This window comes from Hippocampus bargibanti, linkage group LG02, assembly GCF_051943395.1.
Source record: "Hippocampus bargibanti isolate YZ-2025 linkage group LG02, ASM5194339v1, whole genome shotgun sequence".
Classification (NCBI taxonomy): domain Eukaryota; kingdom Metazoa; phylum Chordata; class Actinopteri; order Syngnathiformes; family Syngnathidae; genus Hippocampus; species Hippocampus bargibanti.
This window is the reverse complement of record NC_142735.1, coordinates 15,188,951-15,213,071: the sequence shown is the minus strand read 5'-3', so window position 1 is coordinate 15,213,071 and position 24,121 is coordinate 15,188,951. Positions and strand designations below refer to the sequence as shown.

Below are 24,121 nucleotides of genomic sequence, written 5' to 3'. Positions count from 1 at the left end.
CCCCGCCTACTGTCCGAAGACACCTATGATAGGCTCCAGCACTCTCGCCACCCTGGTGAGGATCCACCAAATCAGAAAATAGATGGATCTATTCTGTTCTTATGAATATTAAACACAATGTCCCAACTTCATTGGAATTGCTTTTGTACCGTATTATAATTTCGAGCTTGATGTTTCAGAAAGAAAAACCTTAATTCTCAATACTACATGACTTTTTGCCTTTGATTTATTGTTCTATTATTAAGAAAATGCGATGTAAGGGCACTACACGATAAAAAGCTTATTTCATGGATTAAAAAAAATAAAGTAAACATTTGGTAGCCAGTGTGACTATTTTGACACGTCTGACACATAGTAAAAAAAAGTACTCATATCAAAATAGTTTACAATGGTCAAAACTCCTACGACACTCTGATCATGAAAAAACAGTTTTAATTCCCATTTACAATACAAAAAGTAAGGTCACGGCGAATGCATGTCAATAATGATCTTTAATGTCAATATATACAGAACTTGAAAGAAAAATATAATCTTAAAAATCAAATGAAATAAATACAATATCATACAATTTCCACAATGTCTTTTAAAGAGATACATCTATGGACTTTTTTCTTTTTTATTCAGCCTCTCTGGTTTGATGGGGTGCATTTCATTCCCCCCAGAGAGGTCCCGACAGCTCCCACACATGCTCGTCATCTTCAGAATCTTCACTGTGTATATGAATATACAGTGTATACAATCTTTTGCAAAAGTGTGAGGTACACGTGGATCAAACAAATGTCCATGAATTTTACCCATGAGAATTTTTTTAGGTCGAGGTATAGTTAAATCTGATGCTGACATTGTGTCCACCATTCATAAAAAATGCAGATAAATGAGTGGAAAAAGGAAAATCACGACCCCTTTCAAAATGATGCAGTAAAAGACTCATGAATATAGGCCACAGCATTCATTTAATCCAGGCGTACCAAATAAATTAGTAAATCATATGTATATGTGCAATTTTGAGCTTCTGTTCTCGTCACCACAGTTTCACATTCATTTCAAGACATTTTGTCCATCTGCAGCCATTTTAACCCCCTTCGATACATCATCAACATGACATCTGTCCACACATGCATTTAGACTGTGAAAAGTGCGAGAAGACAATTTTGATCTTTAAGATTTAGCAGTACAGTGAGACCTCAACTTACAAACTTTTCGTCTTACAAACGTCACATTTATGAAAATTAAACCTTATAATAAGCACTATTTTCATAATACACACCCACCACGGCTGGCGGAGTGATCGTCGGCGGAAGCACACGACCGAACAGCACCAGAGGTTAAGTTACCAACAGTCCTTATGGAAGGTGACTCTACTTCCATAAGCCATCAACGTCCATCAAAAAGGTAAATAAAACTTTATTTTACAGCGCAGTTTATTTCTATAATTACAGTCCTCATGTAATGCGCCTCTTTCCAAACAGCAATTCCCTTTGACCTTTGACCTCCAACGCCATTCCATCAAGCCATAAATGACCATCACAAATGTAAATAAAGTGACTTTATGATACAATGCAGTTTATTTCTTTCATTACAATACAATAGCACATTTATGATACATAGAATAAGGTATGTTGTGTGTAGTTTTAAGGCTTATTTAGTTGAAAAGTATATTTTATGGAAACCCGGGAACAGATTATTCCGATTTTAATGGTTTCCTATGGGATTTTTTTTTTGAGATACACACTTTTCGCCTTACACACTCTGTCTGGGAACCAATTACCGTATTTTCACGACCATAAGGCGCATATAAACGTCTCAGATTTTTATCAAAATGTGTGATGCGCCCTGTAGTGCGGACGTGTTAGAGACCACCATGAGGAGGACGTGTAGAGAAAACGAGGGGGGTGTGCGGGCGTGGTTTGTGTATAAACGAACAGGTATGTGCTTTATGTAGAACATTGCTGTTTTAACAACCCTGAAAATGGCAAAAAGACATGGTTATGAAGCTCAGTTTATTTAAACTGAAGGCTATCAACTACGCCGAGGAACGTGGGAATGGAGCCGCCGGAGTTGGAGGAAAGCTTCAAGCAATCGATCGGCGAGCTAAGAGCGAGCGGAAGGAGCGTTTCGACTGTCACCGTCCCACTCAGAGCAGTAACGCTAGCGGAGGAAATGAAAATTTAACATTTCCAAGGAGGTCCGTCTTGGCGCTGGCGTTTTATGAAACTGTGCGATTTTTCCATGCGGACCGGGACTACTGTAGCGACGGCCCGCGAATTATTCTGAAAAGCTGGCGAAAAGGCTGCCATGCTAACGGAGAGAAACTCCCGGTGATTGTGATTTTTTTTTCAAAAGAACGACTTTGCCTAAAGAGACATTTCCAGCAGGCGTCATTCTTAAGGCAAACAAAAAGGGCTGGATGTTACGCCACAGTTTGCCAATGGATTGTGGATGCTTGGGCTAACGTGTCTGCTAGCACGGTGGTTTGAGCTTTCGGAAAAGTTGGTAGCGGTAATGTGCTCCTTTTTACCATGCCGACGCATATTGAGTGATGATTACAAAATGTTATTCCTTTGTAATTAATAAATAAAGCACTACCAAACTCAGTTTTGCTCCCGATCTGTTTTTTAAAAATACGCATACTTGTATGCCTGTGTGTTGTTGTGAGGCGGACGTACGTATAGCAGTAGAGGATATGTACAGCGGTATATAAAACTTGCGTCCTTTCATCCGGTGCGCCCAATGTGTGTGTTAAATACAGAAATGGCACACATAAATGAGACTGCGCCTTTTCACACGGTGCGCCGTTTGGTCGTGAAAATACGGTAAGTTCGTAAGTAGAGGTCTCACTGTATGTCAAAAGAAGCATTTGGTTTGTGGTGGGCCTTGAGTAAGAAAAAAAAAATTGTGGGTGACCCTCAGTCAACATCATCTCGTCAGCACTGTCACACATCCTTTTGCTCCATATTTGTGGAGAAAAGAAGAGAGCAAATGCAATCAAGGAAGGAGAATGAAGTGAAGCGGAGAGGAGGACAGAACATAGATGAAGAGCGGTGGGAGGTGGGGTGGGTGCACAGTTTACCCAAGCAGCATTGTTTCAGCCAATCACAGTGAAGGAGAACATCAGCTGGTGCATTTCTTCCCGGGGAAGAAAGAATGAAAGGCGAGGAGGGCAAGTGCATATGAAAGCTGTGGAAATAAATACAAGTCTGTCTCCCCAGCAGTAACAGATACTAGTTTCTCGTCTTGCTTTTGAGTCAATGTCTTCGCATCAGAGCCGTATCAAGTGGGCCATGAAATTGTGTGTGTGTGTGTCTGTGTGTGTCGATGTGTTGGTTTTTGTTCAATAAATACATTAAAAAGGGAGACGTTAGCTTTGACTGGCCAGGACTGCAGTCTGTATGAGTGAGGTCAAAACGTTAGCACGGGCTCCCTATATGTAGATGTGTATGTGTGCGTGTGTCTTTGTGTTGGTTTTGTTCAATAAATTTGTTAAAAAGGGAGACATTAGCTTTGACTGGCCAGGACTGCAGTCTGTATGAGTGAGGTCGAAACGGTAGCACGGGCTCTCGATATATCGATGTGTGTGTGTGTGTGTGTCCTTGGTCAAATAAATACGTTAAAAAGGGAGACGGTAGGTTTGACTGTCCAGGACTTCAGTCTGTATGAGTGAGGTCAAAACGTTAGCACGGGCTCCCTATTTATAGATGTGTGTGCGTGTGTGTTGTGGTTCTACATGTCTGTTGAGGTGAGTTTCTTCATACTCCGTCGCTGGGCTAAACTGGATGCGGCCACGGGTTCTAGCACAGGCTGGTTTGTCTTCTGGCTCAGTGCTGAATAAGTGGCAGCCATGGCTCCCTGTAAAGAAGTGAGGCAACATATTAGCTTCAAGTCCAACAATATATGCTAATTACAAAAAGTTTGGGATATCTCATGATGAACCTAAACATACAACAGTATAACCGTTAGAGAGGAACTCAATGTTCTCGAAAAGTTTATAAAGTATACATATTCAAGGTCTCAATGCAACTAGATGGATTATGAAAGAAACAAACACAAAAGTATGTATGTTGCAAATTAAAGCTCATAATTTCACCATTTAAGTCACTACGTCATCAATAAACTGTCCACTACAAGGATCATAATGGCACTTGCTCTGTCAATTTCACATCTGTTAATTGCACTTCTGAGCTGGCAGAACCGTGTTTTGTTTTGTTTTTTTTCTCCCAAGATGGCGGCGCGTGAACACGCAGCGGCTCCCCTCTGCCGGCAAATTGGCGTTTTCTTGTTTATTATGTTTCTTAAAGTCATTATAAGTGCCTTGCATGCTGGGTCCGAGAGGACAGCAATTTCATCTGTGCTGTTTGTCATGCATATTAGCATATTTGACAATAAAGCTGACTTTGACTTCTGAATGAGTGCAATCACTTTGAAATAAATAATGGATATGCTGGAAATGTAAATATCTAATAGCACTGTGCTCACTATAATACTCTACCTGCTGCGTTTAGCTAGGATTTGACTTTTTTTGCCACAGCAATCTCAGACATATTAACTCATTCACTGCCATTCACGAATGTATTTGGGAATTGAAAATATGATGTCACAAATGTGTTCTGGTTTTGTTTTTTCATGCTTGATTGCCGATAAAGCGCTGGCCATGGCCTCTGGGAATGTTTTTCTTTTCCACAAGGGGGAGCATTTTCCTTTTTACATTTTAGCGCTTTGTACCAGCTTCAGCTGTTGTTAAAGCCGGATATAAACCAATATGTATTGCATTGTATTTCGGACAGCCACCCTTATTTCAAGCTCATATAACTCCGGACCCATATCATTTAGGAATTAACTCTTTTTTTCTGATGAAAGAAGAGAGTCAAGGTTTCGAACGCTGTATTGTTTATGTAGTCCGAAAACTCAATATTCTGTGGGTACTGGAATTCGAATGACAATGACAAAAACCCTGGCACAGGAGTGGATACATTTTCCCACATGATCTGGCAGTGAATGAGTTCAGTTTTGTTGGTTGGCTCCAGCCCCTAGCAGAATTTGTTTTAGGCTCCAGCCAGAGCTATTGTTAACTACCTCTGTGCAACAGGCAAGTGTATTTCTTCAGAACGAGATATTTCGCTTTCCGATGCTTGACTGCTACATGCAAACAAATAAAACAACATTGAGTTGGGAGGGATGTCCGCAGCACCTTGACGAGGTGTGGTGCATCATGGCGTGTAAGCTGGAAGTGCGGCAGTGCATCTCTGCAGGAAATCCAGGAATGCTTTAGAACCTGCTCTGCCGTGTATCGCTGGTGAGGATCCACATGGAGCATGTGGGACAGGAGGTCCTGCAACAAGCAAGCACATCCAGTCGCCACCGGTGATAAGGAAAGCGTGATGTCCTCCTCCACTACACAATTAGCTTTTAAAAATAATACGAACAAACATCATGTCTTTCTTTCGAGAGCAACTTTTTGCCATGCCTGACACGAAAAAATACAATAGTCACCATATTTCAACTTCACCTTTAAATTACAGCACGTAACATATTTACCAACGTAAATGTCAGTTAGGTTTTCAATTATTTTACCTTTGAGGTGTCTGACACAGTGTCCCAGTTACCGCCCGTCAAAGAAAACTTTCCAGAACCTATTCGAAGCAGAATCTCTTCTGGTGTGTCATTTGGCCCATTTGCAAATGGGGTGTACCTGACGAAAGGATTCATAATGTGTTAAGAACATTTTTATGTGGAAACATAACTAACACATTCATCGAACCCGTCGTGTGTTCAGTACAAGATTCTACAAAAGGAAGAATTTCAAAAGGAAAAGATATCCCGTTATTGTCTTACCCAGCTAACATTGTATATAATAGAACTCCAAGGCTCCATATATCACAGGCTGCATCATAACCTTGTCGCATAAGTACCTGCATACAAACATATAGTAAAGGCACTCAATAGATGGAAGTGCTGCAGATGTAAATTAGCAACTTTGTCGGACACTGCAACTACATTCTCAGCAGTTCCAAGTGGCACTTCGCTATTTTTCAGGCTTACCTCAGGTGCCACAAAGTTGGCGGTGTAGCAAGGTGTGAGGAGCAGGCCGTTCCCCCCTCGAAGCTGCTTTGCAAAACCAAAGTCGCAGATCCTGATCGAGTCCGGATTCCCAGAGTCGTCCATGTACAGAATGTTACTGGGCTTCAGGTCTCTGTGTACGACCTGACAACAGACGGCAAAAGATTGCTGATCTTCTCACACGCTTAAGTTGTGCTCCTGTATGTGGGGAGTGGATGTTCCTCACCCCTTGACAGTGGAGATAGTCAACCGTCTTCGTGATGGTGTAAAGCACAGCACTGGCCTCTCGCTCAGAGAAAAACTTCTGTCTGAGGATCTTGTCTAGCAGTTCTCCCCCCTTCATCAGCTCCGTCACCAGGTAAACATACCTGCCCTCATCATAAACCTGACATATTCGCAAATGACTGACTGTCCATCAGCATGTCTGACAAGGTATTACAAACGTCAGTATGATAACATCAAATTATAAAATAAAATGACTTTACTGACATCTTTGAGAGTAATGATGTTAGGATGTTGGCCGTATCTCATCAGGATTTCAATCTCCTCAGAAGGATCCCTCTTACTTTTGTCAATAATCTGTGATATAAGAAAAACAATTAAGTCATTTGTATACTTTCAATGGTTTTCCCCATCCATCAGAGTTCCTGTGCTGTGTTAATGTGAACAGTTGTGGTGCTCTTTGCTGGAAAATTGACCTCACCCAGCAGATTTACAGAGAGAAGAAAGGAACGCAGCACTAAACAAAGCTCATCTTCAATCGCACATCGAGAGAAAGACAAAAAAGGATGTTAAAGAAATTAATATGAAATAAATCCGGACGGGCGGCATTATGATGAGTGCAGCACAAGGAAACCACACCTAAAATGCAATTGTTATGCAATATGCAAGTGCGTCACCGGTTGCTAGGCAACATCAGCGCTGAATACTAGAAGACCAGATGAAGATACAACCAGAAATTATTTACAGCTGATGTGCATCTTACAAACAATAATGGAGTTTCAGCAAGTGCAGTAAAATCTTAGTAAATTTGTGATACTCAGGTGCTAGTCAGTAATTCTGTGAAAAACTCTGCGAAACTCAGGTACTAGTCACTGCAGCGCACTAAGAAAAGGACAGTCATGAGTCTTCTCCTCTCCAATATAATGAAAATCCTAAACCCTGACCATACTGTTGCGAGTCCTATGTTACAACATCACACGTGGACAAAAATGGTTGGTACCAATTCATTTAAAGAATTGTCAGAGATACATGATCTTATTGCAGAAAAGAACAACACGGATTGAGTTCGCAATCGGATTAACACAACTTTAGTTGGCAATCTTTTGCAGGCCACCAATGTCGTGTAATCAAAACAAGATAGATGCCAAATCAAACGGTGGTTTGAGTGAAAACATCGCATGAAAATGTGTTTTGCTTGTATCGATTATTATTAGTTCAATTGCAAAACTAGTTTTTTTGTGTAAACCAATCACATTCTTGTACGAGTTACTTGCACCATTACCAATAGAACTGCCCCATCTTGCTTAAAAATGGGCGGGACTGAGGATAGTGGCAGTAAATCTCCAGAATATTTAGTAGCGCATAACACTTAAAGGAAAAAGATACAATTGCATCTTATGACATTATATATTATAAGTCACCTTCACAGCATAGTCCATGGCAGAAACTCTGTGTACACAGCGTTTACAAATGGAGTAGGAGCCCACTCCTATGTCTTCCTGCAGCTCGTAGAGATCCAAGAACTTGGACGCCACATGCATCTGAAGGGAGCAAAAAAGAGTAAATATTCTTTCTCCCTCCCCCTCTCCCACAATATATATATACAGTAAAGTCTCGTTATATCGATATCGGATATATCGATAGTCCCGGTTATATCGATACTATTTCTATGCACGCACGGAGAAAATTACATGCAAACAGGGTCGATATAACGAGACTTTACTGTGTATATATATATATATATATATATATATATATATATATATATATATATATATATATATATATATATATATATATATATATATATATATACAGTAAAGTCTCGTTATATCGATATTCAAGGGAGTCCGAAAAAATATCGATATAACCGGGACTATCGATATATCCGATCCTGCGCCGAACTGCATTAAACAAAAGCCGCCAAAAGAGGGCAGCCAAGCGCCAAACATTGTTGCAAAAAACGATTGCATTCATATACAGTACAGTGGGCATGTACATAACACAACAGGGAAACTGCAACGCTTACATCTTACTGTATTATGTATACAATTTAAAAAAGTCATCAATCTTCTTCTGCTTCCCATTTTTACCTTTTAACACAAACACTTCAATCTCGTCTGCTACACACGAGCTAGCGTCTGAAAATGAAAATGGCTCTGCTACACGGGTGCTGGGCACGTAACCAAGTTACCTGACCAAGTCGACCAATGGCGCGACTGATGGCGTGACACGTAACCAAGACACGTGACCAAGTTGACCAATGGCGCGACCGATGGCGTGTCACGTGACAAAGTCACACGGCCAAGTCGACCAATAGCGCGACCGATGGCGGCTCATGTCACCAAGTCGACCAATGGCGCGACCGATGGCGGCTCACGTAACAAGACACGTGACCAAGTTGACCAATGGCGCGACGGATATATCGATATAAACAACAAAAATGGCCGGCGGGGGATGAAAAGGAGCACCGTAATAACCGGATTATCGTAATAACCGGATTATCGTAATAACCGGGTATCGTACTAAACAGTACTAATTATACATAAAAAGACTAGAAATGTGCAAGGGAAATGAAAATAGTATCGTAATAAGCGGTACTATCGATATAACCGATATCGATATAACGAGACTTTACTGTATGTATATATATATATATATATATATATATATATATATATATATATATATATATATATATATATATATATATATATACAGTAAAGTCTCGTTATATCGATATTCAAGGGAGTCCGAAAAAAATATCGATATAACCGGGACTATCGATATATCCGATCCTGCGCCGAACTGCATTAAACAAAAGCCGCCAAAAGAGGGCAGCCAAGCGCCATATAAGAAACGGAGCTGGCCATTAGCTCCCTTTTTTTTGGGTCAGAGATGTTCCCCCAATGTTGCCTCAAAATGGCACATATAATTCTTTAATGATTGTAAACATGTATGCTTTAATCTTCAGAACTACAGTGTATTTGAAACATATTCATAACTGGATGTGTAACAAGAAAGCATATTATCCGAATCTGAAGCCATTGTTTGGATTCACAAGCAATGCAAGACGTCTTGGCGTGAAGTCGACCAATGGCGCGACTGATGGCGTGACACGTACCCAAGACACGTGACCAAGTTGACCAATGGCGCGACCGATGGCGTGTCACGTGACAAAGTCACACGGCCAAGTCGACCAATAGCGCGACCGATGGCGGCTCATGTGACCAAGTCGACCAATGGCGCGACCGATGGCGGCTCACGTAACAAGACACGTGACCAAGTTGACCAATGGCGCGACGGATATATCGATATAAACAACAAAAATGGCCGGCGGGGGATGAAAAGGAGCACCGTAATAACCGAATTATCATAATAACCGGGTATCGTACTAAACGGTACTAATTATACATAAAAAGACTAGAAATGTGCAAGGGAAATGAAAATAGTATCGTAATAAGCGGTACTATCGATATATCCGATATCGATATAACGAGACTTTACTGTATATAAATATATATAGAGAGAGAGAGAGAGAGAGAGAGAGAGAGAGAGAGAGAGAGAGAGAGAGAGAGAGAGAGAGAGAGAGAGAGAGAGAGAGAGAGAGAGAGAGAGAGAGAGAGAGAGAAAATATGACAACCGCTGGGTTTACCTGAACTATTGGGAGTATAGTGAGGAGTGGGGAACTTTTGTTTTCATCCATCGGTGTTGGAGCCACAAAACTGAAGCCTTTGAACAGCTGGTGGGCATTTGCACTGGGAGGGATACCTGGGGAGTCTGAACAAACAAACATGCTGTATAATACAAGACTACGAATATACAAACATCCAATAAATTATTTGGTGACAGGGATGAACACGTGGCAGGATGTTTTTTGAACGAACACGCTTGCAATGAGCGCACGCGTACCTTTAGGTGTCTTTGCTGTGAACTCTGGGTCGAAGCAGAACGTGTCATCTGGTTTTCCTGCCGCCGGCTTGAATGGCGGATGCAGTTCTCCTCGGTACAGTTTCTGAATAAGGCCACATTTTACCATTTCGTCCTTTCTGATTTAAACATTTCATTAAAGACAACTCTCGAGCTCCCTCCCATTGCTCGACAATGATGTCCAGCAACAGCCGCCTTCTGGCTGATGAAAACTCATGCCGTGCTATTAGTGCAGACACAGCCAGACCTACCATTGCATGCACGCAGGCACATGTGCACGCAAACGTACACACACACACACACACACACACACACACACACACACACACACACACACACACACACACACACACACACACACACACACACACACACACACACACACACACACACACACACACGGGCGCGCACTGCTGGCAAACGCATGACGAAGCTGAACGTTTGTCAAGTGTGAATTTTCAAAAAGCCAAGCTGGAGTGTCTGTTTGTGTGGGCATAAGGGAATTAGAAATAATGTGTGTGTGTGTGGGGGGGGGTGGGGGGGGGGGGTACGCACATTCCAGTCGATGGTGGAGAAGAAAACGTGACGTTTGATCTCCTCCACACCGTCGGGTCCAGCCCCTGAAGACACAGATCACACATCACTTCAGTTAACCAGACATGACAAACCTTTTTAAGAAAATATCAACACAATCACACATTCTATTTGTAATACAGTGGGGCCTCGGTTTACGAACACCTTGCCTTACGAAATTTTCAGTTCACGAACGTTACATTTATGAAAATTAAACCTTGGATTAAGAACTACTTTTCGGGATACACACGGAGTGCCGCACCACCATGGCTGGCGGAGTAATCTTCGGCGGAAGAACACCAAAGCACACGACCGAACAGCGCCCCAGCCGGCCTAGCTTTCCACATCCCCTTTCTCTGAATGCACACGTCGATCGCCTCCAGGGAGTTTTTTACAGATACTTTTGCTGTTATGGGACCAAAAAAGACCCCACCACAGGCTCGTGTTCAGCCGAAGAAGACACAAAACAAAATTACAGTTGAGGAGAAGAAGATCATTGAGAAACACGAACGAGGTGTGCGTTTGTCTGATTTAGCTGGCCGGTAACGATATGCTCCACCATTGCTGCCATCCTTCGCAACAAAGATTTACACAAAGGCTTTATTTACTCGATGCTTTCACGTGACGAAAGGCATGGCATGATGTTACCCTTCGATCCTTGAAAGCAGCATGGAAGAATTTGTGGCCCACATGCATCCTTGAGAGGGACTTTGAAGGATTTGATCCTCATGACTCTGTTGTTTTGGACGGCATTGTTTCCATTGGCCAGAACATGGGACTCGATGTGGATGCAGATGACATCGAGGAGATTGTTGCTGACCATAATGAGGTCCTCAACACAGAGGATTTGATTTGCCTTCAAGAGGACAAGCAGAAGCAAGCCATTCAGGAGTTGTCATCTGAGGGCGAGGAGGAGGAGATGGCTGCAGCATCAAGTGAGAGCATCAAGGTAATGTTGGCTAAGTGGAATGATGTGCAGGCTTTTATTGAACCATCCAGAAAAGATTGTGGGTATGAGAATCATCAACACGATGAATGATAATGTGATGCCTCAGTTTCGCAAGACCTTACAAGTCAGAAAGCAACAGGTGTCAATTAAGAGCCATCAACGACCATCACACATGTAAATAAAGTGAATATTATACAGTGCGGTGTATTTCTTTCATTACAATACAATAGCACATTAATGATGCATACAATAAAGTATGTTGTGCGTAGTTTTAAGGCTTATTTAGTTTTATTGTTATTTAGGTTTATTTAGTTTAGACCTGGCAACGGATTATTCTCATTTTAATGGTTTCCTATGGGAAATTAATTTTTGAGATACACACTTTTCGCCTTACACACTCTATCTGGGAACCAATTAAGTTCATAAGCCAAGGCCCCAATGTATTCTTCACCTGACTGAGGTAAATGTCAGCGGTCAAGTTCATGTTTGAAAAGAAGACATTCACCTTCACTGTCGTTTCATAGATTGATACCATTAAAATACAATGCCACTCACCTAGTCGGTTTGTTGGATTACGTTTGAACAGCATCCTCAGCAAACTCTGAGCTTCCAAACTAAGGAACTGAGGCATTCCCAACTTTGCTCTTAAGGGGGAAAAAGAAAGGAAAAGATAAGCAAGCAATGTGAATAGGCTTCATATGACACCCGCGAGCAAGCTTCAGTAGTTTTGGAGCCATAATAACGGCTAATTTAGGAGTCGTAGCAAAAGTAGATGCTGTACTTTAATACAAAATATTATCCTTCCACTATGAGGTTGTTGAAGTGAATCTGTGATGTTGTCTAAGTTGAGGCAAGGGCAAAGGCAAGCTTGGTTTTCTTCCCAAGAGCAATCAGGAGTCTCCAGTCTCAAATCATTAAGATTAATACATGGCAGAAAACCTGAACAACATTTGTGTAGGGAATACTATTTGGACCTCAATTTCAATTTATGACTGTTTAGAGTTCTACCACAGTTGTTGTACGACAATGTAACTCACTTGAGAATCATGTTCATGGTTTCATTGCGGTCTTTCCCTTGGAATGGTAACGTCCCCGTGAGCATCTCAAACTGCAAATAAATGACAAAGCAAAAGTAATACAAGACATTCACAATAACTTCGCAAATGAAAAGGAATGAATAGGTAAGTGCATTTAATAAAGGTATAAACAATTTTTATTTTTTCTTTCCACTTGATAAAGGGCATTTTGATCCAGGTTAGTTATACTGTATAACCTTCTAGTGCGTTCTTTAACGCCGATCATGGATATACTTGATGTCTTGGCACTCAGTTAGATCCACTCGGGCCCTGGTCAGGAACTCAGTTTCACACTCCTAAGGTGTTTTTGGAAACCCTGGTCTATTTCAAGATGATAAGATCATGTTTGACTGGCATACCATTAGTACACCCAGCGACCACCAGTCGGCACTCTGTGTGTGTCCTCTCCTGTTGACCACCTCAGGGGCCATATACTCCACCGTACCACAGAAAGAATAAGCCTTCTTATCAGCGTCCACTGACTCTTTGCTCAGGCCAAAGTCTGTACACAATGACATCCGATTATGTCTCATCTGGGCAAAAAAAAACATGACAGTCCCCAGATAAAAGTGTGCTGTGGAGGTTTCCTTTTATGAGCATTAAAGATTCTTTTACAAGGCGAGTAAAAACGAAATACACAATATACAACGTTTCATTGAAAATGTCTTGAATAAAGTAAAAAAAAAAAGTTTCAATTTTTTTTGTGTTACACCGTACCAAAGAACATGTTATGATATATGGCTAACCAGTGGGAGAAAAAAAGAAAACAAACCTGTTAACTTTACATGTCCAGCTTCATCGAGTAAGATACTGGGGGAGAAAAGGAGGACGTTTTTCATCATGGCAAGATTTAAAATATGATTGTAACAGTGAAACATCGCAATAACAAATTATCGGCTTCAGTGTAAGTGAGGAGTTTGTGCTAATCTTATCTTGAATTTTGGGGCTTGAGTTTATGAGGTTATGAAACAACAACAAAAAACACTGTCTGAAGCTCTGTGGACAAGGGATTTTGGTTAGTTTTTGGAGTTTGGGTGTGTACATTTAAGGGTAAAGGTGAGGTCGCATACTTCTCTGGCTTGAGATCTCTGTAAACGATGCCCAAGTTGTGCAAGTGGTCAAGGGCCAGGGCCAGCTCTGCAAGGTAGAATTTCACATCTTCCTCTGTAAACATAACCTGTTGAGAACTGGACAGATTTACTCTCTGAACTCGGAGTATGAAGATTTAATGACTCACATATATACATATAAATATATATATATACACGCACACAACAGTAAAAGCCAACAGCGAGGAGACCAGAGTATTGTCACATCCAGAACATTGCAAAACAATAGCTGCATTCTACGTGCGGTGCTTTTGACATTGCCGGCAGCTCTTGCTTTGTTGATGAGAGATGCTTTTACAAAAGCTCTATCAGGAGAGCGTGACTTAAGCTCCCATGGTGAAAACCCTTGAATGAAGTTGATCAGAGCCACAAGCTGACAACCAATTAATACTTGAAAAGCTGAAAACACTTGTGTTTCCAGGAGGAATTTCAGTCATAATATGATTAAATATGAACAAAAACAGGAGAGACATGCCTTGGCAGTGTCTATGCTTGCAAGAAATCATTCAAACGTTGAATAGTAAATGCACCCCCATGAAACTTTCATCTTCAGTGTTCCTTTGGCTTTAAAGAATATTCCTATGTATTTGTATTGCTTTACAAAATGGAGAAAGAAAAATCACCACGGTAGGTCGAAAAGTAAAATAAGACGGAGAGCAGCAGGACATACGCTTACCTCTTTGGATAAGCGAGTGAATACATCTCCTCCCCTGAGAAAGTCCAGTATTAAATACAGTTTCCCTTCCGTTTGAAAGGCTGCAGAAAGGAAAAGAAAGAAAAGTGCATTTTCGAACTCTTCATTAAACAGTACATTGAACAGCACACATGTTCAATTGCATCAACCCAACCATGACAATAAAAATGAGGGGTGGGCAATACCACTCAAAGCCGATAGTATGCTTGTTTACGATATTGGTACAGTATTTGCGCCACCAGCCGAATTTGAGAGGGCGTTACTTCGTGAACAGTGTCCATGGCCATCCTTTCATTTGTCCATTACCAAAATGTTGTACAGTGATACCTCAGCTCACGAACTTAATTGGTTCCCAGAAAGTGAAGGTGAAAATTTTGTTTTTATGTGTGTATTATACAGTGTGCTATTCCCACATATTGCCAAAATCCGACTGTCAAGATCAACAGTTGAACCTGTATTATTCTGCTCTTCACATTATAAGGAGGTGTCTGTTTTAATTAGCATTTTTTTTAAATAATACATTCAACGAGTTTGCATTTTAGCAGCTATTAAGAATGGGTGGATGGAGACATTAAATATGTTTATTAAACGTCTGTGTAAGCTCTCAGTCGTACAGGAGTGGTCCATCGATGAAAAGGTTTCTTCAGCCGTCATCTGCACTTCTTTGAAGGTGTCGGACGTTTCACTTCTTATCCGAGAAACTTCGTCAGCAAACTAAAGTCTTACTGGTAGTTTAGGCCCTATATATATATATATCCCTACTGTCCAGACATGGCGGTGCCGGACTCTACTGTGATAGGTCCCTGCTCTCAGGTTGGGGGGAGCAGAGGACTACTCACTGCAGCTGCTCCACTGATAGTTCCTGTCGTTCTGACTAACGACTGGCCTGATTGCCCCACTTCGACCGGGATCACCTCGTCAGTATTGCCTACTTAGGCAACATAGGATGAACGATCCAAATTGAACCTCACCCCACCAGACCGGTTTAATGAAGGATTTAGTTGTTTTATGAAAATCGCTTCTTTTACTCCCCTTTCAAACCATCTATGTTGTTTCCCTAAGATTTTAACCTCATTGTCCTCAAATGAGTGGTTGCTAGCTTTTAGGTGTATATGTACTGCCGATTGAGGCCCACTAGTATTATCCCTGCGATGTTGATAAAGTCTTTATTTGAGAATTTTAGTCTCCCCAATGTACTGCTCTTTACAATTTTCATTCTTACAATGTATTGAATAAACTATATTACTTTGTTTTTCATTTGGCAGCCTATCTTTTGGATGCACTAATTTTTGCCCCTAAAGTGTGTATCGGTTTGAAATAGGTAGGAATTTTGTGTTTCCAAAGGACTCTTCGTAGTTTTTCAGAAACTCCTGCAATGTAAGGTACTGCTACTCCTCTCCTTTTTGTATCTTCTGAATTTTTGGTTTCATTCCCTATTCTTTCTTTCTGACATTTGTTAAATGACCACTGAGGGTACCCACAGTTAGTGAGTGCTCTCCTGATATGTTTTGACTCCTTTTCTCTACCTTCAACGCTTGTTGGTATTAGTTTAGCCCTATGCTGGAGGGTTCTGATAACTCCTAGTTTATGTTGTAAAGGGTTATTAGAACCGAAAAGTATTGGTCAGTGTGCTTCCTAAAGACTTCTGTTTTTAGTGCTCTGTCCTCTTTTATAATTACTTTACAATCCAAAAAGGCTAGTTGGTTCTCTTTAATGTCCTCACGAGTAAATTTAATGTTGATGCCTACCGAGTTGAGGTGATATGTGAAGGATTGAATTTCTTGTTTTTTAATTATGACAAAAGTACTGTCCACATATCTAAACCAGTGTCTAGGTTTTGTCCCCGGGAAGGATGTGAGGGCCTCTTTCTCCATCTTTTCCATGTACATATTAGCCACTATGGGTGAAAGTGATGAGCCCATAGCACAACCATGAATTTGTTTGTACAATTTCTCCCTAAATTGAAACTACTTAGTATTAAAGGACAACCGATGTCACTTTTTTGTTTCTTAACTGACATCAGAAAAACGTTTTATAGCATCTAAAATACCCAAAACTTACTTACTTACTTACTTATGATATTTTTATTGAAATGCAAAACACCTATAAAAATGACTGAAAGTGTCCAAAATCTGCAAAAAATTGAGCTGCGAATTGGGCATTTCCAGAAAGTCCCGCCCCCAGTTCGTGACGTAAGCAGTCTCGTGCTCACCACAGACTGCTGCTGGGGTTGGGACAGATGTTGATTAAAACGTTCTGTTGTCAAAGGCAAAGTTGACCCAATATTAAGGGTCGCCTGTCAGGCTCAATAATAAAGTAAGAGCTTCGCAACACTTGTGTTTAATTTCAACACTAATATTAGGGCTTGGCTATGTGAACACCTATGTGAGAACTGCAGATTCCAATGTCGCTCGCCATTTTCTTACCGTAGTGCAATTTCACTATGAAGGGATGATTGACCTCCACTAAGATGTCTCTTTCCATCTTGGTGCGAACTCTGTCCCTGACTGAAAAAGAACACAGGAGGGCAGGAACGGATTAACATTAAACACCGACGACAGAACACTCTTTGTGCTATGACTTTTGTGAAGAGTCACTCTACCTTTCAGTGATGCCTTTTTTAGAACTTTCATTGCATATAGTTGACTAGCATCTGGTCCCACAATTTTTCTGACTAGAAAAACCTTGTGTAGAAAGAACGATTTAGAATGATAAACAGTGAGGTCTGTTTGATTTAACGTGCTCTCACCTTGCCAAAAGAACCCTGACCCAGAACCTTAAGGAGTTCAAACTGTGATGGATCTGCTTTCTCACAACCTTCTTTCACATGGTGAGTGATAGGAATCTCCTTGTATGTCCCGTCATCCTGTACACACAGGAACAAGTGAGCAAGATCCAGTTTAGGTTTGCTAGTACGCATGCATTGAAACCCCTGGTCTTACTTACACAGTGCGTGTAACACTCTCCCTCCTCCATGGGCTCATCCATGATCTGATGTCCATTAACCTGCAGCCACAAAAACAAATGACATCATCGGAAAAAGGAAAACTCAAGGAAAGCTTGTGCAGGCGTGCTTTCAACTGATCAGGGCTGCAGCGCCTACATGCCCACGGGAATGATGAACAAATCAACAGATGAAAACGATGAGTCACATGCAATAACAGTGCACTTTCGCAAACATGAAGTACTGTTTATTGACAAACATGCTCTATAAGTGCACCACCTGTACAGTAGCATCAGTCAACTGTTGTTTATTACCAGTCCGTAAACCCAGACCACAGCGGACGCAGCATGCCAAATGGCTCTGTGATAAATGTTCCCTCTAATTTTCCATGTGTCTGAGCATTTGCTAGACAATGGTGAGCAACATTGGACATTTTCACCAAATCCAAATCAGTACCACGTGTGTCCAAAATCATAGTGAATTGCACCAATTTGGATTGTTTACAGTCAAAAGAGAAGATATCATTGAATAGAGATTTGTGACACGGACAAGATGAGTGCGTTTGTATGAGTTGGTTAAGGATTTCAGATTTTATTCCACTTTTAATGTCATGAAACAGCCCAAATGAACTTGAATTGAATGAGAGTGACTTTTGCATTAATAATTCTCAGCAAGGATTTTAAAAACTTTACCGAACGCAGTGAATATCATAATATTATAAAATCTACATTCTTTGGATTAGATGATGGTATTGGGGAGTTATCTCATCCAAAGAATGTGGATGAATCCAAAATTGTTGGTGGTAAATATATGCTACTTTTATGTCAGAGGGGCCAATATGACATTACTTACATTTTACCAAAAATCAGCAAAAGTAGTGGGGTGGAGGAGTTCTGTCTATGTTTGCTTTGGCCAACCAAATAACAAGCTATGGCCCCGGAATGAGCCAACCAAAAACTAATTTGCGTTTTATGTATCAATGACATGAGGCAGTGATAAACTACAAGAACTCTGTGGATTTCACTGCAGTTCAACACTTCACACACAAGTTGCAGTAATATTGGGTCTAGATTTTTTTCACTCAAGCATCGAGGTTATTTCCCAGTTGGCATGTTCTGCACTTGTCACCATGGAAATTGACAAACCACAACATAACAGTTGTCATATAATTAAGAGAGACCCAGCCTGCTGCTGTGGTAATGTTATATTATTAGTAAGGCACATTCAAGAATATACCCCTGCAAAGATGTGTGTAGGACCTGAGACTTGGTCAATTTAACCAAGCCTGTGTGACAATAATAACGTGCATGACCAGCGCACATTTCACTTTGAATTGCTGCCACTTTCACTATTTTTAGTCTTGTAGACATTCTTCTTCCCGTTTTGTCAACAAAATGGACCGAAAAAAACAGGCCAAAAATGTTGTTTTTGTATGAAGATGTGAGAATAGCAATGCCAATGGAGGTAGGGTTTGATTTTATTTTATTTCTTTTTGTTTGAGGCCCTCTATATATTTGATGTGCACTAAGCAGGCGAGAGCAGTGTGCAATGGCACACGTCTTGAGTTTAGAGGAAACATGACTTGCGATGCCTTCTGCATTTATGTAGCCTCTTTATGATAATACAGATAGACATTTCATTTATCAACGCCTTTCAAAACTCTCAGACACTTTCCACTCACAGGATTAGTATATCACACTGATAAGGTATATGGTAGTCACAATGACTTTGTTCTCAAGGACAACAGAGAACTGTTTTTTTGTCTTTTCAACAAATTACTAAAACACAATGAAATGTTAATAACTATAAGGCCAGTCAAATGCACAAAGAAATGCAGTATAAAAGTGTGTCTGATTATATAATATTTTCAAAAAGAAGTGCTGCATAGGTTTTGCAGGTTTCACTTGCTGCATGATGTATTCTGTCTACTGTGTTTGTGTGTGTTGAATTCCATCAAGCTCTGAAGAGAGGGGATGAGTCATAACACTACGCAAGCCCACTGAGTGGGTGGAGCCACTGATATTCACTCAGATCCACAGAACAGGCCAACAATTCACTTTTCAGGAGGCTTGAACTACAAAAAGCTGTCAGAGCATTAGTCTTGACAATATAAGAATTGAAAGCTAAAGCAGAATCCAACTGAGGGATATCAAAATGCACAACTTGGAGAAACGGTGAGGTCTTAATTGTGACATGATGGCTCTAGCTAAAGCCAGGACATCATTAACACATGCATCTTCACTCCCACCTCTGCTGTGGCTCATCACAGCTTGTAGCAAGCGTACAGCCTACACTTGCGCATGGCAGGCCTTTTTTTTCTGCCATTCTCAAACATGGAATTGATCATCCATCCATCCATCTTCTGCCGCTTATCCGGGATCGGGTCGCCGGGGCAGCAGCTTCAGTAGGGAAGCCCAGACTTCCCTCTCCCCAGCCACTTCTTCTAGCTCGTCCTGGCGGATCCCGAGGCATTCCCATGCCAGCTGGGAGACATAGTCTCTCCAGCGTGTTCTGGGTCGTCCCCGGGGTCTCCTGCCAGTGGGGCATGCCCGGAACACCTCACGAGGGAGGCGTCCCGGGGGCATCCTAATCAGATGCCCGAGCCACCTCATCTGGCTCCTCTCGATGTGGAGGAGAAGCGGCTCGACTTTGAGCCCCTCCCGGATGACCGAGCTTCTCACCTTATCTCTAAGGGAGAGCCCGGACACCCTTCCGGGATCTCGGTGACAAAGGGCAGCCTTGGCGGAGCCCAACCCTCACTGGAAACGATTCCGACTTACTGCCGGCAATGCGAACCAACCAGACTCTGACATCGGTCATATAGGGACCGAACGGCCCGTATCAGCCGCTCCTGTACCCCATACTCCCGAAGTACCCTCCACAGAACTCCACGAGGGACACGGTCAAACGCTTTCTCCAAGTCCACAAAACACATGTAGAGTGGTTGGGCGAATTCCCATGCGCCCTCGAGGACCCTGCTAAGGGTGTAGAGCTGGTCCACTGTTCCGCGGCCGGGACGAAAAACCACACTGTTCCTCCTCAATCTGAGGCTCGACTTTCCGACGGACCCGCCCCTCTAGGACCCCTGAATAGACCTTTCCAGGGAGGCTGAAGAGTGTGATCCCTCTGTAGTTGGAACACACCCTCCGGGCCCCCTTTTTAAAAAGGGGGACCACCACCCCGGTCTGCCAATCCGCACTCTCCCCGATGACCACGCAATGTTGCAGAGGCGTGTCAGCCAAGATAGCCCCACAACATCCAGAGCCTTTAGGAACTCCGGTCGGATCTCATCCACCCCCGGGGCCTTGCCACCAAGGAGCTTTTTAACCACCTCGGTAACTTCAGTCACAAGGATCGGAGGGCCCACCTCGGAGTCCCCAGACACTGCTTCCTCCAAGGAAGGCGTGTTGGTGGAGTTGAGGTCTTCGAAGTACTCTGCCCACCGGTTCACGACGTCTCGAGTCGAAGTCAGCAGCGCCCCACTCTCACTGTACAGAGTGTTAGTGGTGCACTGCTTTCCCCTCCTGAGACGCCGGATGGTGGACCAGAATTTCCTCGAAGTGGTCCGGAAGTCAGCTTCCATGGCCTCACCGAACTCTTCCCATGCCCGTGTTTTTGCCTCGGCGACCACCGAGACTGCATTCCGCTTGGCAAGTCGATACGTGTCAGCTGTCTCAGGAGTCCCACAGGCTATATAAGCCCGGTAGGACTCCTTCTTCAGCTTTACGGCATCCCTTACTACTGGTGTCCACCAGCGAGTACGGGGATTGCCGCCACGACAGGCACCAACCACCTTACGGCCGCAACTCTGATTTGCCGCCTCAGCAAGGGAGGTACGGAACATGGTCCATTCGGACTCAATGTCCCCCACCTCCCCTGGGACATGTGTATAGTTCTGCCGGAGGTGGGAGTTGAAACTCCTTCTGACAGGGGATTCTGCCAGACGTTCCCAACAAACCCTCACAAGACGTTTGGGTCTTCCAGGTCGGACTGGCATCTTCCCCCACCAACGGAGCCTACTCACCACCAGGTGGTGATCAGTTGACAGCTCCGCCCCTCTCTTCACTCGAGTGTCCAAAACATGAGGCTGCAAATCCAATGATACAACTATAAAGTCAATCATCGAACTGCGACCAAGGGTGTCCTGGTGCCACGTGCACATATGGACACCCTTATGTTTGAATAAAGTGTTTGTTATAGACAATCCGTGTTGAGCACAGAAGTCTAATAACAAGACACCACTCCTGTTCTGATCGGGGGGGGGGGGGCATTCCTCCCAATCACGCCCTTCCAGGTCCCACTGTCATTGCCCACATGAGCATTGAAATCGCCCAGCAGAACAAGGGAGTCCCCAGGGGGAGCGCTCTCCAGCACACCCCCTAAGGTCTCCAAAAAGGATGGGTACACTGAACTGCTGTTTGGTGCATATGCACAGACAACAGTCAGAACCCGTCCCCCCACCTGAAGGCGGAGGGAAGCAACCTTTTCGTCTACTGGGGTGAATCCCAATGTACAGGCGGCGAGTCGGGGGGCAATAAGTATGCTGACACCTGCTCTACGCCTCTCACCGTGGGAAACTCCAGAGTGGAAGAGAGTCCAACCCCTCTCGAGAGGGCTGGTACCGGAACCCAGGCTGTGTGTGGAGGCAAGCCCAACTATGTCTAATCGGAACTTTTCAACCTCGTGCACCAGCTCAGGCTCCTTCCCTGTAAGAGAGGTGACATTCCACATCCCCAGAGCTAGCTTCTGCAGTCGAGGGTCGGACCGCCAGGGTCCCCGCCTTTGGCTGCTGCCCAGCTCACATTGCACCCGACCCCTCTGGCCCCTCCCATGGGTGGTGAGCCCTTGAGAAGGGGGACCCAAATTTCCTCTTCGGGCTGAGCCCGACCGGGCCCCATGGGTGTAGGCCCGGCCACCAGGCGCTCGCCAACGAGCCTCATCTCCAGGCCTGGCTCCAGAGAGAGGCCCCGGTGACCCGCGTCCGGGCAAGGGAAAACCAAATCCATTTGTCTTTTTCATCATATGGGGTCTTCTGAATTGATCATTTCCAGAAATCCCAATTCATCTAAACAAAGATTTATTTTGTTTAGATGTCTTGCACAGTCCAAAACTGATGCAAAGGGGATTAAAAGGCCACTCTTGTTAAAGGGACTAATCTCCATGTTTACTTCAGCACTTCAACTGTCAATGTGCCTCATCCATTATACATTAGATCAGTCCCATTTGTGTAAAATATATACAACTAGCATTGAAATTAACAATACAGCCCACATTCAAGAATTATCAATAGACTCACCGAAGAATATGCAGACATATGTTATGACAAAAGACTGCACCCAACAGACAAGACTTAGGTCACAACTGGAGGGCCGGGACCTAAAAGTGGTACCAGACTCGGTTAGTTACAAAAGCCAGGTATTTGTCTTTGGATTTTTATTGAACCGTTCTGAATTTCCCAAATAGGTAATAAGCTATGGGTATACTACCCAGGTGTTCTCCCGTGCCAAGTTGGTACAACGACTGTGAAATTCAGAAATCACAATAAATAATATAGCTTTGGGAGAATCACTAACTCATTCGAGCCTGGGTTTAAAAAATTAACATTCTATCTTCAGAAGGTAATTATAACACATTTTATCCGAATGGATCGCCCGACACAATAGAGTTCTCAAAGCACAGAGGAACTGGTTAAAATATCGCCACGTCTGGTTTTAATAGTAACTGGCTAGCTACCCATGTTACCAATGGAGAGTATACGTACGAGGATGGTGTAAAAGATGACGTAAAATGACTCCGGGAAATTTAGATGGAATGCCTCACTCTTTTCGTTCGCGCTTGCAAGCAACTCCGCGCTTGGCTGTGCTTTGACTTCGAAAAGACGAACGTATAATTAACCTACACAATCGGGTCTGTTAAATCGATATAAGAGAAGAAAAACGTCACCGGAAAGCCAGCTGTCATTAGGCACACGAATTACATGCTAATGCTAAATGCTCTAAGCTAGCAAAGCAGCAAACTCCACTTGAGAGTATTAATGACAACCAACCGCGAAGAGAAACTGTGCTTCTTTGTACAACGACTGAGATATTGTTTCGGAATGCTTGGATCCGGGAGGCATAGTTGACAATTGTGAATTCTGATAAACCTATGTGGTGCGGCAATAATAAACATGTAACCAGCTGTTATCATTAGTTAGCGTGTTAGCATGCATCACTATGCACTGCAGATCGTGACGCGAATCGAGCGTAACCTTTAACCAGGGCATGTTACCTCAACTCGGCGAGAAAGCCGAAACAATCTTGAGCAAGTAAACATACTCAAACCCACCTCACTATTAACGCTGTTTATCTCCATGTTGTGCCAGGATTCTTCTCTAAATCTAAGGCATCGTAGTCCGCCTAGACCCCCACTCCAAAGTACATGCTTTCCGCGACTGTAAAATCCCGACCGCTCGGCTTGATCTTTCGTGGGAGAAGATGCGTGGAAGACCGTGAACCACGATCGGCGTGCGATTTTGGTGAGGTTGCGTGGGTATTTGATGTTAATGATGGAACCATGCGCTTTGCAGCG

The 24,121-nt window shown here is 42.9% G+C and overlaps 1 protein-coding gene across 2 annotated transcripts; it reads right to left on the bottom strand.

Moving 5' to 3' along the window:
• Nucleotides 1-208: 208 nt before the first annotated feature.
• rps6kal (ribosomal protein S6 kinase a, like) lies at nucleotides 209-23,969 on the bottom strand. Of its 2 annotated transcripts, XM_088989579.1 has the most exons (22): nucleotides 23,879-23,969; nucleotides 17,554-17,613; nucleotides 17,357-17,473; nucleotides 17,210-17,291; nucleotides 17,034-17,114; nucleotides 14,590-14,669; nucleotides 13,875-13,981; nucleotides 13,577-13,614; nucleotides 13,164-13,306; nucleotides 12,766-12,836; nucleotides 12,284-12,372; nucleotides 10,762-10,826; nucleotides 10,189-10,291; nucleotides 9,932-10,056; nucleotides 7,698-7,817; nucleotides 6,544-6,633; nucleotides 6,281-6,439; nucleotides 6,037-6,198; nucleotides 5,830-5,906; nucleotides 5,569-5,686; nucleotides 5,186-5,326; nucleotides 209-3,846 (listed from the first exon to the last, which is right to left on the bottom strand). In XM_088989579.1, exons 1-22 carry the CDS (start codon nucleotides 23,903-23,905, stop codon nucleotides 3,721-3,723), a joined length of 2,181 nt encoding a protein of 726 aa, XP_088845705.1. In that variant the 5' UTR covers nucleotides 23,906-23,969; the 3' UTR covers nucleotides 209-3,720. The 2 variants fall into 2 exon arrangements, with proteins under 2 accessions (XP_088845705.1, XP_088845706.1); XM_088989580.1 differs by lacking the exons at nucleotides 17,210-17,291; nucleotides 17,357-17,473; nucleotides 17,554-17,613; nucleotides 23,879-23,969 and having other exon boundaries at nucleotides 13,875-13,991; nucleotides 17,034-17,116.
• Between the last annotated feature and the right edge of the window lie 152 nt (nucleotides 23,970-24,121).